Here is a 16,829-nt window from a genome sequence, read left to right on the forward strand (position 1 = left end):
GAACACACTACCGTTTCAATTATTTTAAATGTTCTGAGATTTTTCAGTGGCCCTGTATTAAGCCCACCTTTTCCTTCTGATGTTTTGGTGCCTGTGGCCTCCCTAACTCTGGGGAGATGGCCCCTCCCAGGGCTGGGGAATTCCTAAAGACAGCAGACAACTCTTCTGTGATGTGCACTTTTCATGAGCCACTGACCAACCCCAAACCCTCTCCCACTCCTGCAACCTCCTCCCTCAGGCTGTCACTTGCCCGGCCAGTGCCCGCCTGCCCTCACAACACCCCCCTGCCCTCATCACCCCAGGCCAGGCCCCAGCTGAGCCACCAGAACACTTCACATTGACCCACCCTCAGCCAGGCTGTCACCTGCCCTCCCCAGGACCACAGGCCAGGGCCTGCCTGGACTTCTATCCAGCATTTACAGCTATTGCTTTTTTTTTTGGAGTAAAGTACATTTATTTTTTATCTGATTTCCAGGATTTAAGTTTTACTTGGCTAGAAGAATTGGAAAAGTACATCAAGCACCTTCCTGGAAGTGAAAATTCCCTTTTGAAACAGCAGCCAACCCGAGGTCACTGAAGCCCGGGCAGCAACTTGTTCCTGCGCCTCTTTATGCTGCTCATTACCCTCCCCTTCTGTTTTCCTGCGAGTTTTTTTTCCTCAGAATCTGGGTCATTTGTCTCCCAGAGTTTCTCACAGGCTGGACTTTGTGGCTTGCATATTCATGGTGGTGTACATGGTCTTCCATCCTCGTGTTTTCTACAATATAAACCAAGAGTCGATGTGACACTGGGATTATTCCAGAGTCTCTCTTACTGGTGTCTCGGTGCTCCCGTATGGAGCATTCCTGAGGGCCATTTATGCCACCCCACCCCTCCATCAGCCCCCCAGCCCCCACCCCCCTCCACTCCTCATCCTTCCCTCAGCCCCCTCCACCCCCACCCCTCACCCTCCACCCCCCACCCCTCACCCCCCTCCACCCCCCACCTCCCGGGCATCATGCCAGCTCCCTCCTCCCATCTGTCCTCCTCCTTCCCAGGACACCCCCACCACAGGGTCACTGTGGGCTTTGTGCTCCAGGGTCCTTGCTTCTCCACTAGGGTGGGGGCTCTGTGCAGGGCAGAGCCAACCCTGCTCCCTGTACCCCCAAGACACAGTCCTTCACACCGCAAGCACTGGCACTGGGCACCGAGCACTGAGCATGAGCACCAGGCACCAAGCAATAAGCACAAGCACCGAGTACCAAGCACGAGCACTAGCACTGAGCACGAGCACCGGTGGGGGTGTGTGTGCAATCCGCTGGGGTCTTGCTCACAACCCTCTCTCCCCAGCTTGGGGGCCAGGGCTGTGGGAAGCTTATCCCCCACCCTCCCAAGGGGGACTAAGGTCTCAGAGAAGACCTCCCAGCCGAGGCTGCCTCAGCACCCAGGACACCTATCTGCAGACAGCCTCAGCACCCAGGACACCTATCTGCAGACACGGCTGCCCAAGGCCTTTTCAGGTCACTGTCAGAGGGGACATAGGAGAAGTGACAGAATGCCTTGGAGCCATTCAGATGTAAGAGCACAACAGGAAACTCTCCACCGTGAGGAACTAAAGTTAACGGTGAAACCAAAGCCAAGAGTCTTTGTAAAGATGACATTGCAGACCTCATAGACTCCATCATTAATCAACCTCAGAAATGTGAAGCTTCTTGTTAACCTAAATCATTTCTGGGTGTGATTTATTAGACAGACACGAAAATAATTTATTTCTAGCTTTTCTGCTATCATACCTGGATTTGGGGTTAAGGTGGTTTAAAATGTAGTTAGCACTCAGCTGTAAGTGAGGTTTCTTTGTATGCGGTTACCCTTACTCACCTCATTAGCTAAGAGATTAGTTTCTACCCAAAACATGAATACAACCGGAGACAGTGTTGACATTCAGAAAGAGGAAGACCTAAGTCAAGAAGGGAATTGGTTTTCTCTGGATGAACTTCAGCCCCGAAAGGACCTGGAACGGCCTGGATTCTGTTCTGGAGGCCAGGGGCAGGGGCGCCCAGCAGTCGTCAGGAGCCAACATCTGTGTTCAGTGCTCACACCACAGAGATGATCCTGGCCACCTGCCAGGCTCCTCCTCACCAGACGCTGGGGTCTGGGGCTTTATCCCATTGCGCCTTTGCCCTGGACGCCATGGTTCCGATCCAAACAGGAGGCAGACACTGTGCAGGCAGAGTGGACATCGTAGGGTCAGGATCCGAGTTTCTCTGAAGCACGTCTGTCAAGACAATGCCAAGTTCAGTCACAAAACCATGAGGACAAACTAACGTGGATCACAGACCACGGTTCCCACCTCTACTGGGACAGCCTCTCCGGCCCCACAGCCCGGGAATCTGCATGTTTAACAAGCTCTTGAGCTGGTTTTTACATGGCCAGCCTGGTTCCACCTTCCCACAGAGCAGTCAGATCTCAGTGTCATTCATAGCACCTGTCCCAGGGTCACTCCAGGGTCAAGTTCAGCCAGCCCAGGGTGGGGGGTCCTACATTCCCACCTCCCCTGCATGGGGAGCCTCATGCTAGACTCACAGACACGTGGAATTTCAGGCAGGAACAATTTCAAAAACAATTGTATCCCATACCTCTGAGACCCTGGCACGCAGGATGATAAAACCTGCACCTACCCGAGGGCCTGACTCTTCCCTTTGCAGCCCCATGGACAGAAGATGAGTCTGTCCTCCCAGCGGCTTAAGCAGCCAGTCCCACTTGTGGGGAGTGTCTTGGCTGTCCTGTCTCTGCCCTGGGAGGGTGTCCGGTGTGGTCACTCAGCACATACCCTGCGGGCGGCCGGGCCTTCACTCTCTGCATAGATGAAACCGCACTAAAGCTGCTGAGAAGCGCTCTTGGGGACCTGCCGTCCTTCTTCATTCCTCGGAACCAGACCTCAGCCGCCCTTTCCTGCCAGCTCCTTTGCTTTGTTCTCTGACTGCTATCTGCTTTCTCCTCCCTTTCAAAGGGTTCTCCTTATCTTCCCCGACATAGGCAGGAGGTCAGGAGCCAAGTCCATCATGCGGTGACAGCCCGTTGTCCTAGTTTGCCCTGGGTCAGGGGGCTGCGGCTCTGGCAGGTCCAGAGCCGGGGCCTGGTGGCAGGTGAGCCTGGGCCCGCGGTTTCAACCACAGTGGATGTCTGGACCACATCTTCCCTCGAGGATGGAGGCAGATGTCTCCCACAGCTGTCTCTTCCCCAACACTTATTCCCTCCTTTATCAAATCGAATCCCTTTAAACCCAGGAGGACTCTAATTTCTCTAGCTTCTCCTGCAAGCCGGGTGCTAGGCTGGACTAGAAATACCCTCTTGGAGTTGTGTGATGAGGTAAATCTAAAGCACTGAGCACAGTTCAGGAAATCCAGCCACGTGTCAGTGGCTCACCCGTTCGCACTGGATATACCCAGGGAGTCCTTCCTTTGTGTCTGTGCGTTCTGTATGTCAGTCACACAACCTAGTTAGTCATTCAGATCCATTACCTCTGCAACAGTCTATCTTTTCCTTTGGTAAACTGTAGGCAGGGACTATGTTGTTCCAAAGCCTAGCAACCTAATAACCTCATGTGCAATGTCATGGAGCCTGTGAGGAAAGATGGATGTTTCCCACCAGATGATGCTCAGATCCTCCAGGCTGACCCACAGCATCTCCACCTACCACCCACTGAACAGATGGAGCATCACTAAGGAGAGGGGGTCCAAGCACCACCACCACGGATCAAAGGCCACAAAGAAACAACGAAAGGCTGTATATTTATCTCTCCTATTTCCCACAGCACAGTAGTCCAACCCACACTTTTGACATTAAATACGTGATCCACTGAAACAGCTGACCCATGACTCCTGAGTATGCTGGATACCAGAGCATTATACGTGGCTCCTTTTTTAGACAAATAATTTTATTAAGTTTGTAAAAGATTCAATCAAATGGTGCTGCTGCTTCTCCTCCACCCCTGGAACCTACGTCCTCAGACCAAAGAAGAGCCCTGGAGAAACAAGTCTAATGGAGGCGGTCCGCTGCCAGCCTGAGAAGGGTCTGCAGCACCTGGGAGCCAAGCTTGGAGGAGGCCCAGGAGAGCAAGCGGCCAAGCTCGGGGCCGGGGTTCTCTCCTGCTGTGACACCGCTTCCCCTGAGGCCACAGGGACTATCTTGTCACCCTGGGAATGACAAATCTACAGCAGCAGGTACATTTTACCCTGGAGCCAGCACCCACATGAAGATGAAAACACTCATGAAACAAACACTGCCTGAAACATGACTTAACTCTTATTAAGAGCACCATGTTCTGATTTTTCCTATTCTATTTCATTCCATTGTGAATGAAAGAAAGACATTTGTTTCCCAGTCTGTTGAGGAGCTGTTCACAGTAATGCTAGGACTTAAAGATACTCTTTGGCCCTGGATCCTCCCGGTGTCCCCTGGTCGAGTCCTCCTAGTGCCATCTACTGGGTACTCTGGGTGTTACAAGCGCCTTTTTCCCAGCACTGGGGCTGCTAAGTCACCTCAGTCGTGTCCGACTCTGTGCGACCCTAGAGACAGCAGCCCACCAGGCTCCGCGGTCCCTGGGATTCTCCAGGCAAGAACACTGGAGTGGGTTTGCCATTACCTTCTCCAATGCATGAAAGTGATTTTGCAAAAATGAGATGAAATCAAAGAACTCAATACACCACTATGTACTTCTTCCCCCAAAGTAGAAAGGTTCTGAAACAGTTCAAGGAGAGGTTTAGGTGGGTGGCTAATGGACAAACCCAGCTCTCAATTCTAATATCAAAGACTCCATGTCCATTTCCCAAAGAGGGCTTTCAACCAGAGAACAGATAGCCGCCTGGTGCAAGACTGACCTGGAACAGTGGACTCCAGATAGTATCAGATTTAAACCAGAACAGTCCACACGAGCATTGCACAAAAATCTGCCAGGGTCCAGCAAACTCAGTTCACACCAGGACTCATTGCTCTGCTGCCCTTTATCAAACCTATGTCTCTCTCTTTTTTTTTTTACTAAAGCAATCCATATAAAGTGTTAGTTGCTCAATTTTATCCAACTCTTTGAGACCCCATGGACTGTAGCCCAGCAGGCTCCTCTGTCCATGGAATTTCCCAGGCAAGAATACTGCAGTGGGTTGCCATGCCCTTCTCTAGGAGTTCTTCCTGACCCAGGGATCGAACTAGGTGGCCTGCACTGAGCCACCAGGGTGCTGTGTGTGTGCTGTGTGCTAAGTCACTTCAGTCGTGTTTGACTCTTTGGGACCCTATGGACCACAGCCGCCAGGCTCCTCTGGTCATGGGATTTCCCAGACAAGAATAGTTGCCATCCCCTCCTCCAGGGGATCTTCCTGACCCAGGGATCGAACCTGCATCTCTTGGGTCTCCTGCATTGGTAGATGGGTTCTTTACTACTAGCACCACCAGGAAAGCCAGTGTATTTACTAGATCCTAACTTATTCTAAGTTAGGGACCTCTTCAAGATGATATATAACACAATATTGTCCTAACACAACTAAAATGTACAACTCTCTTTTGTTCCTTTATGAGTTGTGCAGAGTTTCCATTTGACCAGCTCACCAGAGCTTACAGAATTTAATTTTTATATTTAATAGAAGTCAGTTCTCCCTACCAGTTTGCCTGGGGAGTTACAGCTTCCTGCTGTTCAAGCTGGTTTTAGAAAAGGCAGAGGAACCAGAGATCAAATTGCGAACATCTGCTGGATCATGGAAAAACAAGAGAGTTCCAGAAAAACATCTATTTCTGCTTTATTGACTATGCCAAAACCTTTGACTGTGTGGATCACAATAAACTGTGGAAAATTCTGAAAGAGATGGGAATACCAGACCACCTGACCTGCCTCTTGAGAAATCTGTATGCAGGTCAGGAAGCAACAGTTAGAACTGGACATGGAACAACAGACTGGTTCCAAATAGGAAAAGGAGTACGTCAAGGCTGTATATTGTCACCCTGTTTATTTAACTTTTATGCATCATGAGAAACGCTGGACTGGAAGAAACACAAGCTGGAATCAAGATTGCGGGGAGAAATATCAATAACTCAGATATGCAGATGCCACCACCCTTATGGCAGAAAGTGAAGAGGAACTCAAAAGCCTCTTGATGAAAGTGAAAGTGGAGGGTGAAAAAGTTGGCTTAAAGCTCAACATTCAGAAAATGAAGATCATGGCATCCGGTCCCATCACTTCATGGGAAATAGATGGGGAGACAATGGAAACAGTGTCAGACTTTATTTTTGGGGCTCCACAATCACTGCAGATGGTGACTGCAGCCATGAAATTAAAAGACGCTTACTCCTTGGAAGGAAAGTTATGACCAACCTAGATAGCATATTCAAAAGCAGAGACACTACTTTGCCAACAAAGGTTCGTCTAGTCAAGGCTATGGTTTTTCCTGTGGTCATGTATGGATGTGAGAGTTGGACTGTGAGGAAGGCTGAGTGCCGAAGAATTGATGCTTTTGAACTGTGGTGTTGGAGAAGACTCTTGAGAGTCCCTTGGACTGCAAGGAGATCCAACCAGTCCATTCTGAAGGAGATCAGCCCTGGGATTTCTTTGGAGGGAAAGATGCTGAAGCTGAAACTCCAGTACTTTGGCCACCTCATGCGAAGAGTTGACTCATTGGAAAAGACTCTGATGCTGGGAGGGGGCAAGAGGAGAAGGGGACGACAGAGGATGAGATGGCTGGATGGCATCACTGACTCGATGGACGTGAGTCTGGGTGAACTCCGGGAGTTGGTGATGGACAGGGAGGCCTGGCATGCTGCGATTCATGGGATTGCAAAGAGTCGGACACAACTGAGCGACTGATCTGATCTGATCTGATCTTATCTGATTCACTTCTGACCAACACAAGCTCTTGATACAAATACATCTGGAAACATCTTTGTATTTTCTCCACAGTTTGCAAACAAGAACTACACAATGCATTTGCCAGTAGGAGCATGTACCCATCCAGTAAGGCCAAGGAAATCAACTTGTTTACCACTTCCTTGCCACCAACACATCCAACAATTCAAACTTCCCCCAAATAGTTTATGTATGAACATAAGAATAGAGTGAGGGGAATTCCCTCCTGGTCCAGTGGTTGGGACTCTGCGTTCTCACTGCCAAGGGCCTGGGTTTGATCCCTGGTCAGGGAATTAAGATCACACAAGCCATGTGGTGGGGGGCACCCCTCGCCCCCAAAAATAGTATGAGGAAAACGGAAAGGCCTTTAACAGTTTCAGTCACAACTCAGAAGTTGGAATTTTTATGACTTTAATTTGAAAGTGAAGAAAACAATTAAATAGTCATATCTGAAGTCTTTTTCTGTTCTACTTACTTGGAATGGAACAGTTTGTCTTTTTCCCCAAAATTATTTGACATTAACAATTTTCAGGGTGTACAAGTGAGGGTGTGGGTTGCTAAATATGGTGCAGGGATAAATCTCAGTGTGATGCTGTTCTCCTGGGATAATTTTCCACAAGACTGTGAAAGGATCACACCAGGGCCATTCCTGCTTTAAAATGATATTATCATATGTAAGTCATTATTAACTAATTACACAGAGACTCCAGGGCTTCTTAATATCTGCCCATCTGAGGGTTGAATTTTCCCTTTTTGTCAATTATTAATATGATTAATATTTCAACAGCAAAGTCAAGAAAGTGCATGCAGACCAATAGCTAATGGCTTATAACCAATAGCTCAGAGACATCCAGTGACCCCCAAGCTGCCAAGAGTTAAGGCAGGGCGCCCACCTCTCACAAGTCCCTTCTTGTCTGGAGCATTTCTGATATCACCTACATAGGATTTGTGAGTCAGAAATTTCACTGACACGTTCTTTACATGCATTCAGAGCATCCTCCCCAAGGGAAGTTCCGGGGGCTGCCCCATCAGGCAGCTGGCAGGCAATCATTCATTACAATATGTTAAGAAATAGGTATTTGTCTCACACTGATTTCTTGCTCAATAGCAACTTTTTTGATTTACTGATAAAAACAACTGTCAAATTAAAATATCAAATAGCTTTTTACATTAGCATTTCCCTTTACAGCCCGACAATTGCACAAAGGTTCAGCTCAATTGTGAACACCTGGGATTTGACTGCTTGCTACAAAGCATGCTTCATCAACGCAGCGCTGACACTGTGAAGTGACAGGTGCGCACCAGTTAGTCATTAATAGTTACTCAGTAAGGAAGGGCCTCGGAGAAGGCAATGGCACCCCACTCCAGTACTCTTGCCTGGAAAATCCCATGGACGGAGGAGCCTGGTAGGCTGCAGTCCATGGGGTTGCTGAGGGTTAGACACGACTGAGCGACTTCACTTTCACTTTTCACTTTCATGCATTGGAGAAGGAAGTGGCAACCCACTCCAGTGTTCTTGCCTGGAGAATCCTAGGGACGGGGCAGCCTGGTGGGCTGCCGTCTATGGGGTCGCAGAGTCAGACACGACTGAAGTGACTTAGCAAGGAAGGGCCTGGCCATCCCTGGAAAGGGCCAGTCCTCCATATCAGCTTCATTTGAGCCCTACCCCAGAGACACCAAGCTCTTCCATCAGACTCCAAACCTATCCTCTATTGTGTTCGGCGCCCAGTAGACAAAGCCAGAGAGGTGTGCCCATCAGGCTGGGGAGGCCGGAGCTGAGGTCAGGGTGGGGGTAGGCAGCCTTCTCCGGGGGCTGTTATATTCAAAATGAAGACCTGAACCCAGGGTCACAGGATGAAGGCTTATTTTCAATGTTTACGTATAACACAGTAATGCTTTTAACCAAAAATAATGCAGCAACATGAGTGTACTGTTCACAACATAATTACAGGATTTATAAAGAAAAATGATTAACCCCTGGTGTGATCTGCTAAGTGCATACCCATCTAAGATCATGTGATGGTGACTCCACGTGTCCAGACCTGAGACCCTGTTCAATCACTTCCTCTTCCCCTTCTCTGCTCTGGAGGACACAGAAATACCTCCAGGGGATTTCCTGCTCCACTGGAATCCAAGTCTGGTTGGGAAGAAAGCACCCACACAGAAAATAACAAAAGTCACAACAAACAGAAGGAAATCAAGTGCTGAGTTGTAATTAAGAGTTAAGAGCTGTAGGCATTCTAACTATAAAACCCAAAACGCAGAGTGGCTAGATATACAATTAGCCAACAACCCGGCAGTCATTATGCAAATCAGGAGAATAAGTCAGGGAAAACAGGAAAGAGAAGCTGAACAGCAACCTGCAATCTTGCTATAGACACAAAAAGCCAGGAGAAATTTGTCAGTGGGAGAAAGCGAATCAACTTTCAATCTGCAAGCCATCTTTATCAGCTGGCTTTCTACAAAGATGCCAGATCCTTCCTTCACTCCAATGTGAGACCCCCCATAGAGCGCTGCCCCTGACCACCTGAAGGGTGGCCCCAGGCTGCGGGTGGGCAGCGAGCTCTCCCCCAGCCACCCGCCTATGCCGTCATTTCCAACCTGCCGATTCAGCACATCTTTCAGATGGGCCTTCCTGGACTTCCTCTGTTTGTGAACACTCCCTGCCGAACTAAGACCTTGGGCAGCAAGGTCGGGTAGTGACCGCGGGACAAAGTCAGGTTCTCCAGGCAAGAAAGGTCCAAGCTGGCCCGTGACGATGGGGTACAAATTTTACAAGGAAAAGTCAATATCTTTACGCCAGTGTTGGCACTCATGGGAAACTCATTTGTAAGGCTAGATCTGCCCTGTCAGGGTGAATCATCTCTGCTCAACTTAAAGACGACTCAAGTAAAGCGGAGGTGGGAGAGAGTACGCCCGCACCTCGCGGCGGCCCTCTTTGAGGGAATCCTGGAGCCAGATCCTGGCCCCCACTCCCACCCCTCATGCTAGACACAGGTTCCCAGACCCGGCCCAGTCTTGCGATTTTAATTCTCCATCCGCTGTCTGTGGACCTCAGAATACCCAACCACAGGGGAACAATGAACCCTGTAATCCGAGACCAGGCTTCCGGGAGAGGAGCTGGCTCCCCAGGATCGTCTCCAGAAACCCCAGTCGAGCTCCCCTTCCCGGCGAGTGTGCAGGGCAGGGGTCTGGGGACTTCATTCGTGGCGGCCCCCCGACCCCGAGTTGGGTAACGTCCTCGCGATTTCTCGGCCGTGGGAGGCGGAGTACACCGGCAGGGCCCCGCGCACCCTCGCTGGGGCGCAGGCCTGGGTGCGCCCGCAGGGTCTCCCCACCACCGCCAGCCCCGGCCCTCGGCGCATAGTTGAGGGATCGAGTCACACAGGAAACTCAAGGAGACGTTTGTTAAGTCTGCCTGTGAGGTTTGGGGGAGAAACAAGCAGGCCCTCGGCCAAGCGCAGCGCTGCCCCTCCTCACCCACCGCGAACCCACATTCCCAGGAGGGAAGCGGCCCGGGCACCCGCGCGCCCGCAGAGCCTCGGAAGTAACGGCCCTCCACGCCTGAACACTCTCTTCAACTATTTTGCAGTAATTAATTAATTAAATCCGAGCTTTGACCACCACAGCACTCTAGGACCCGTCCAGGCAGAAACCACAGGAACAGCAACGGCACCAAACCTTTCACTTCACACACACCCCCCCCCCAACCCTGCGCCCGAGACGCTGGGAACCCCAGCCTCACCGCGCTCGGGCCGGGGGAAGCGCCGCGGACCCCCGGCGGCGCGCCCCGCCCCTCGGCGCTGGGGGCGGCCGGACGCCGAGGAGCCGCCCCCTCCGAACTTTCTCAACACCTCTCGGGAGGAGGCGGGGTGCGGGGCGCGGTTAAAAGGCGCCGCCGGTCCAACAGGTGTCGAAGGCCTGAGCGCCCCGCGCGCCGCGCTCTCCGGACTCAGACACCCCCGCGACCCCCGCGATCCCCGCAACTCCCTCGCAGCCGCCGCGCGTTCCGCCCGTGCGCCCCGCTCCCACCGGTAAGGCCGGCGACCACTCTCGGCTGCCCAGAAAGGCAGGGGGCTGTGGGACCCCTTGGGGAGAGGGACCTCAGAGAGGGAGCCTGGGACCACCAGGGACTGTGGAGCCCCTCGGAGAGGGACCCCGGGACCGCCAGGGGCTCTGGAACCCCGCGGGGAGGGACCCGGGTCCCCAGGCTGCACCCGGCGCGCACCGAGGCCCCGCGCCCGGGCCAGTGGCCACAGCGGCTCTGGGCTCCGGGCGGGAGGCGATCGCGAACCTGTGGCCGGAGCTCCTCGGGCCGAGTCTGGTGCGCAGCGCGCGGTCGAGCGGGAGCAGGGCTGGGAGCGGACAGGTGCGCGGACTCGCCCGGGGTGTTCGCGGCTCCTCCGGCAAGGCTGGCGCGGCCGCCGGGCTCTTCACCCGGAGCCTCCGGTCGCCGGAGGTTTCGCTCAGAAAGAAAACGCGGTCTCGGGCTTGAAGCGGAAGCTCAACCTGCAGGAAGCTGACCTTCCGCGGCGGAGCGGGAGCCCAGCGGCCGGCATGGCCTCTTTCCCTCGCCGAGCTCGAGTTCCTAGCTGGGCTTCCAAGCGCAGTCGTGGGGGCGGCTTTCGGGGCGCCGGTTACACACGGGGAGCCGTGCTTCGGGGCTCCCCCGCCTGCCGGGGCCCAGGCCTCACCGTCCTCCCGCATCCTGAGAGCTGACCCCGCGCCCCCCGTCTCTAGATGCGGTGACAGCCGCGTCCCCATCCCCTCTTTGAGTCGGGGGCGGAGTCTGTGGAGACAAGGGCCACCACCCAAAAAGTGAGGGTTGAGGAATTAACGGGTGAAGGACTCCTGGTGACCTTTATACAACCTGCGCCTCACCCAGCAGCAAACCCCCCACCCCCCGACAAGGTCGCCCCTCCGCCCACCGAGCAGGTGGTGTGGACAGGTCAGGAAGGGCAGGGGTCAGTGCCAGGATGAATGTTGAGAATGCTTTTGTCCGGCCTGGTCACCAGGCCAGCCCTCCTCTCCTGTCACCCTGTCCCATGGGGTCAAACTTTAATTAGCTCCTCTGCCTCAGGGATCTTTGGACAGGAAGCTGCCGCCCAACCAAGAGCTTTTACAAAAGGACAAGGATGGAGGGTTTACTTTCCACTTTGTTTTCTGAACATCAGCCACTGGTTGACTGGTTAAAGGAATGCGGGTCCTGAGCTGGCATCCACCCACCCCGAATCTTTAGCCAGATGCACTGATACAAGTCACACGGGCTAATTCAGAGAGTGTCCTGTTGGCCCTTAGTAAATGAGGCCGAGAAGTGGAGGGTCTGATTTCACAGGGATGGTGGTCACGCTGCCGGCCAGGACGGGCCAGCTTAGAGGAACTCAAGGCCTCCAGGCCATCTGTGTTCAGGGTCAGGGCTGAGCCTTTTCCAGGTGACATTTCCCTCTTTCAAGCCAAGCTGCCCAAGTGTCTCAGTGCTCATAGCTCTCCTGTCCTGACTTTCTCGTGTCTGGGCTGCCTCCTCTGAAGGAGTGGCCATGGATGGTTCAGCCAGGCCTGGGTGCCCCAAGCAGTGCCCCATAGGCGGCTGGGTGATCAGACTGCACACCCCCCCTACCCTGGCTACTCGGGAAGTCCAGCGGGAAACAGGACCCGACTTGCTCAGAATAAGGAGAACACTAAGCTTTTAAGCAAGAAGAAGCACTGAGAACCAGTTCGGAAGGTGTAGACACAGATTACTCATCAGATTGTGTGGAGGGTGGAGCCTTGTTATAAGAGGCTTGATTGAGACAGACGGGTGTGACTGCACGTAAATGAAGACAGTTCATACCCTGCGATGAGAAGGCCACCAGCTCCTGGAGGCGAATGCCCGGGCTCCCCAGGTCCTCTCCAGTGAGCAGCATGTCACCTCCCAGCGTCCACATTGACCCTCAATACCGTGAGGGTGCCTGCAACGGCCAGTCCCTGGGGACTCACTGAGTTAAGCTTTTATTTATTTTCTTACGATGCACCTCTTTAGAAGCACGTCTAAATTAAAACCATAGCCACAATAAAAATGCACCATCTGAACAGTTTTCAAACCTGAGTACTGACTGACTGGTCAGTCCCAGCAGGACAACGAGAACCCCAGCCCTCACACAGAGCGCACACAGAAACCCAGGCACACACTGGCTCTTCCCTGAGGAAGGACCGTTTCTAACTGGCTCCCTTTTGTACAGGGAAAGGAAGTGAAACCCATTGGGAAATGTTAAACATGAATTTTACCCTTGGGGACAGTCATTTCGCCACTGCATCCCATGTCCAGAAAACTGAAATAACTTAAGGAAGGAGGTGCTGTGTGGAGACATGGCCTCTTGGCCTTGAAGGCAAGGTTGGCCCCAGCAGGCACGAGCCCAGAGTACCATCCAGAGCTGGAGGCCAGCAAACACTTGGGAGTGCTGAATGCTGCTGGAGGGTCAGGGAGACCCAAACGGGGTGTCTGCTGAGGGTTTGGTCAGCACACCCAGGGCCCTGGGTCAGTGGGCACATTTGCTGGGGTGCTCCCTCCCCACCCCACGAGTTCATTGTGCTGAAGGCTGGGTGCGTTACTGGGGTGAGTACACCCCTCTTTACTAGAGAACAGAGAACGCGTCCACGGTCGACTGCCTGCTGCACTGCAAACCCCATGGCAAGCCTGGTTGCTCTTGTTTCCCCTTGTTGAGGGAGGCTGTGTAAGAACTGGCCCTTTGAGATGGCTGGTGCTCATGGGCCAGCCTCTCTGAGCCTCCCCAAGCTGGTCCCACATGCTTACCCCGTGTTGCGCTGTGTCGCTCTCTTTTCCAGCACAAGCCGCCCAAACGAGACGATGGACTGGGGCGGACTGCACACGATCCTGGGGGGTGTGAACAAGCACTCCACCAGCATCGGCAAGATCTGGCTGACCGTCCTCTTCATCTTCCGAATCATGATCTTGGTGGTGGCCGCCAAGGAGGTGTGGGGGGACGAGCAGGCCGACTTCGTGTGCAACACCCTGCAGCCTGGGTGCAAGAACGTGTGCTACGACCACTACTTCCCCATCTCGCACATCCGGCTCTGGGCGCTGCAGCTCATCTTTGTGTCCACACCTGCCCTGCTGGTGGCCATGCACGTGGCCTACTACAGGCACGAGAAGAAGCGCAAGTTCATCAGGGGAGAGATAAAGACCGAGTTCAAGGACATTGAAGAGATCAAGAAGCAAAAGGTCCGGATCGAGGGTTCTCTGTGGTGGACCTACACGGGCAGCATCTTCTTCCGCGTCATCTTCGAGGCTGCCTTCATGTATGTCTTCTACGTGATGTATGATGGCTTCGCCATGCAGCGCCTGGTGAAGTGCAATGCCTGGCCCTGCCCCAACACGGTGGACTGCTTCGTGTCCAGGCCCACAGAGAAGACCGTCTTCACAGTCTTCATGATCGCAGTGTCTGGAATTTGCATCCTGCTCAATGTCACTGAGCTGTGTTACTTGCTGATTCGATTTTGTTCCGGAAAGTCCAAAAAACCAGTGTAACTATAGTGGTCGTCGTGTTTAGATAGAAGAGGAGTGCGATCTGTGCTCGGCCGTGGGGCACAGTCAGCCGGTGGTACCCCCCACCCCACCCCGGGTACAGCTCGGCTTCAGGGCCACCTTTGACCCCCTCCCCAGTAGATCGCACATGCAACCCCAGATGCCCCTAGAGGCTGTGCCCCCTACCCCACCCCTGAAAGTGTCACATTGAAGGCAGACTCAGAGCCTCTGCCACTTTTCTCTAAAACCAGTCCTCGTGGGGCAAAGCTGGCCCTGGTGGCCATGCCTACTTAGGCAAAGGACATGGCATTTGTCTCCGTTTCTTTGAGGAAAGGAGAGAAACGCCAGGGCCTGAAGAGCACAGGGTCTGGTTGATCCACTTAGGGCTCTCTTTGCCATTTCCCCTGCATTAAAGGTGAACACAGAGAATCTTGGTTCTTTTATTTGCTTTGACGTTTCAGTCCTCAACAGTGGACGCGCTCCCTAATGCTTCAAACTCTGTTACACGTTTTTTAAGTGAAAATTTAAAATATGACGTGTTCTTTTGATCTGCAAGGAACCATTCATTATAGGTTCCTCTTATTTTCAAAGGCTCAGATTATGATATGTAAACGGGGTATAATTAGATGCTCTTGTTGAATTTAACTATGGCCTTTCAGGTGTGAGTGGTTTACACTGCCCCCAAGAGGCTGTCCATTGTGTGACATGTGGTGTATGCTACAGGAACGCATTTCAGCTTCCCTCAATGAAACAGACTAGGGCTTCTAATAGTTGGCGATGGCTTCTAATAGCAAACAGCCTCGTTTCAAAAGCTTAGATGTGATTTTGCATGAGGAATGAAGACTTTATATACCATGAGTTACTACCAATGGTGGGGTGGTTCAAGACACCCTGAGCTTCCTTACCATGGTGCCTTTTCCACTCCCACGGGTAGAATGCTGACTTACAGAGATTGCTTGGGACTATTTTATTGCCACAGTATGATTTAATGGTGCAGAAGAAAATGGAAAACTGAGGGGGAAGGGGCAGTAACTGTTTCTAAAAAAGAGGTGTAAAAACTAGACTCTAAATTCTGACAATTAAAAATGAGTTTCATCTACTTCAAAGGTTTGTTCACTTCCCTTTTCAGCATCCAGGCTTTTAAAGTGAAAATAGATTTAATAGACATTTTTTTAAAAGTAGAAACTAGGGTTTAGATAACTATTTAGCAGTTCTATAGGACAGACAGAATCCTAATATTTTCATGATGCTTGACATGGTTTCAAAAAAATGGTACTCAGTATACTTCAATGAGAGTAAATACTTTACTGTTGCCAAGAATAGTTTATAAAAACATTTTGTAATAATACATAATAGTTTAAATTACATACTTGTAATTAAAATAATTTTGTAACATCTCATATCATTTAAATATTAAAATATAATTGATTCATATAATGGTTATTTAAAATCTATTACAGAATGTGTGCTAAGTAGCTTCAATCACGTCCAACTCTTTGCAACCCCACGGACTGTAGCCCTCCAAGATCCTCTGTCCATGGGATTCTCTAGGCAAGAATAGTGGAGGGTTGCCACTCCTCCAGGGATCTTTCCAACCCAGGGATGTGCTGCTTGAATCTCATGTCTCCTGTATTGGCCAGCAGGTTCTTTACCACTAGCACCACCTGGGAAGCCCTTTGAATAGAATAGAATAGTAGCTTCTAATTTCATCTATAGCTGGTTTTGTAAAAGTATATGAAAAATTTCATAACACTAAATGGGTAAGTTACCACTGTGTCTGTCTGAGACTCTGGGATCCTTCTGCCCGAGTTACGGAAAAGCCTGTGTCACCAGAAAGATAGTTGGGGAAGGAGACAAAAGGGTTATTCCTGCCCTATGCTCACCACTAGTGGGTTCCTGAGAAATACGCACAGTGTGGGTGTGGACAGGCTTTGCTGCTTGGAGGATGCTAAGCTGGGGTCATGTGACCAGGCTGGCTCCTAGAAGAATCATTTAAAGATGTTAAAATGTTATTCACAGTCAAGGCTGGCTGAGCCATGAGAAAAATTCCATCAGGTGTCTTTTCTATGGGGTTTTCTATGGGGTTTCATGTCCATTTGTGTGCAACCAAATTGGTCTTATCACCTGCCTTCTGTTCCGGGAGCACCTTCCAGTCCGTGTGTGTGGCCTGCTGCCCAGCGCACTCCTGGGATGCCAGAAACACCCAAGGTGGTCAGAGATCTCATCCAGGGACCTGAAAGCGCTTTACACATTGGTAATTACAAGTGTGTTTATGAGGAACCATACGCTCCTTTGTTGCTGTTTAGCCTCTAAGTCATGTCCAACTCTTTGTGACCCCCTGGAATGTAGCCTGCCAGGCTCCTCTGTCCGTGAGGTTCTCCAGGCAAAAATACTGGAGCGGGTGGCCATTTCCTTCTCCTGGGGATCTTCCCGACCCAG

The 16,829-nt window shown here is 51.6% G+C and overlaps 1 protein-coding gene across 1 annotated transcript; it reads left to right on the top strand.

Annotated features, from left to right (window-relative positions):
• Positions 1–10,713: 10,713 nt before the first annotated feature.
• On the top strand, positions 10,714–15,489 carry GJB2 (gap junction protein beta 2). The gene is made up of 2 exons (XM_061435014.1): positions 10,714–10,902; positions 13,691–15,489. The coding sequence occupies exon 2, from the start codon at positions 13,713–13,715 to the stop codon at positions 14,391–14,393; it is 681 nt and encodes a 226-aa protein (XP_061290998.1). The 5' UTR covers positions 10,714–10,902; positions 13,691–13,712; the 3' UTR covers positions 14,394–15,489.
• Positions 15,490–16,829: the final 1,340 nt, after the last annotated feature.

Source organism: Bos javanicus, chromosome 12 (assembly GCF_032452875.1).
Source record: "Bos javanicus breed banteng chromosome 12, ARS-OSU_banteng_1.0, whole genome shotgun sequence".
NCBI lineage: Eukaryota > Metazoa > Chordata > Mammalia > Artiodactyla > Bovidae > Bos > Bos javanicus.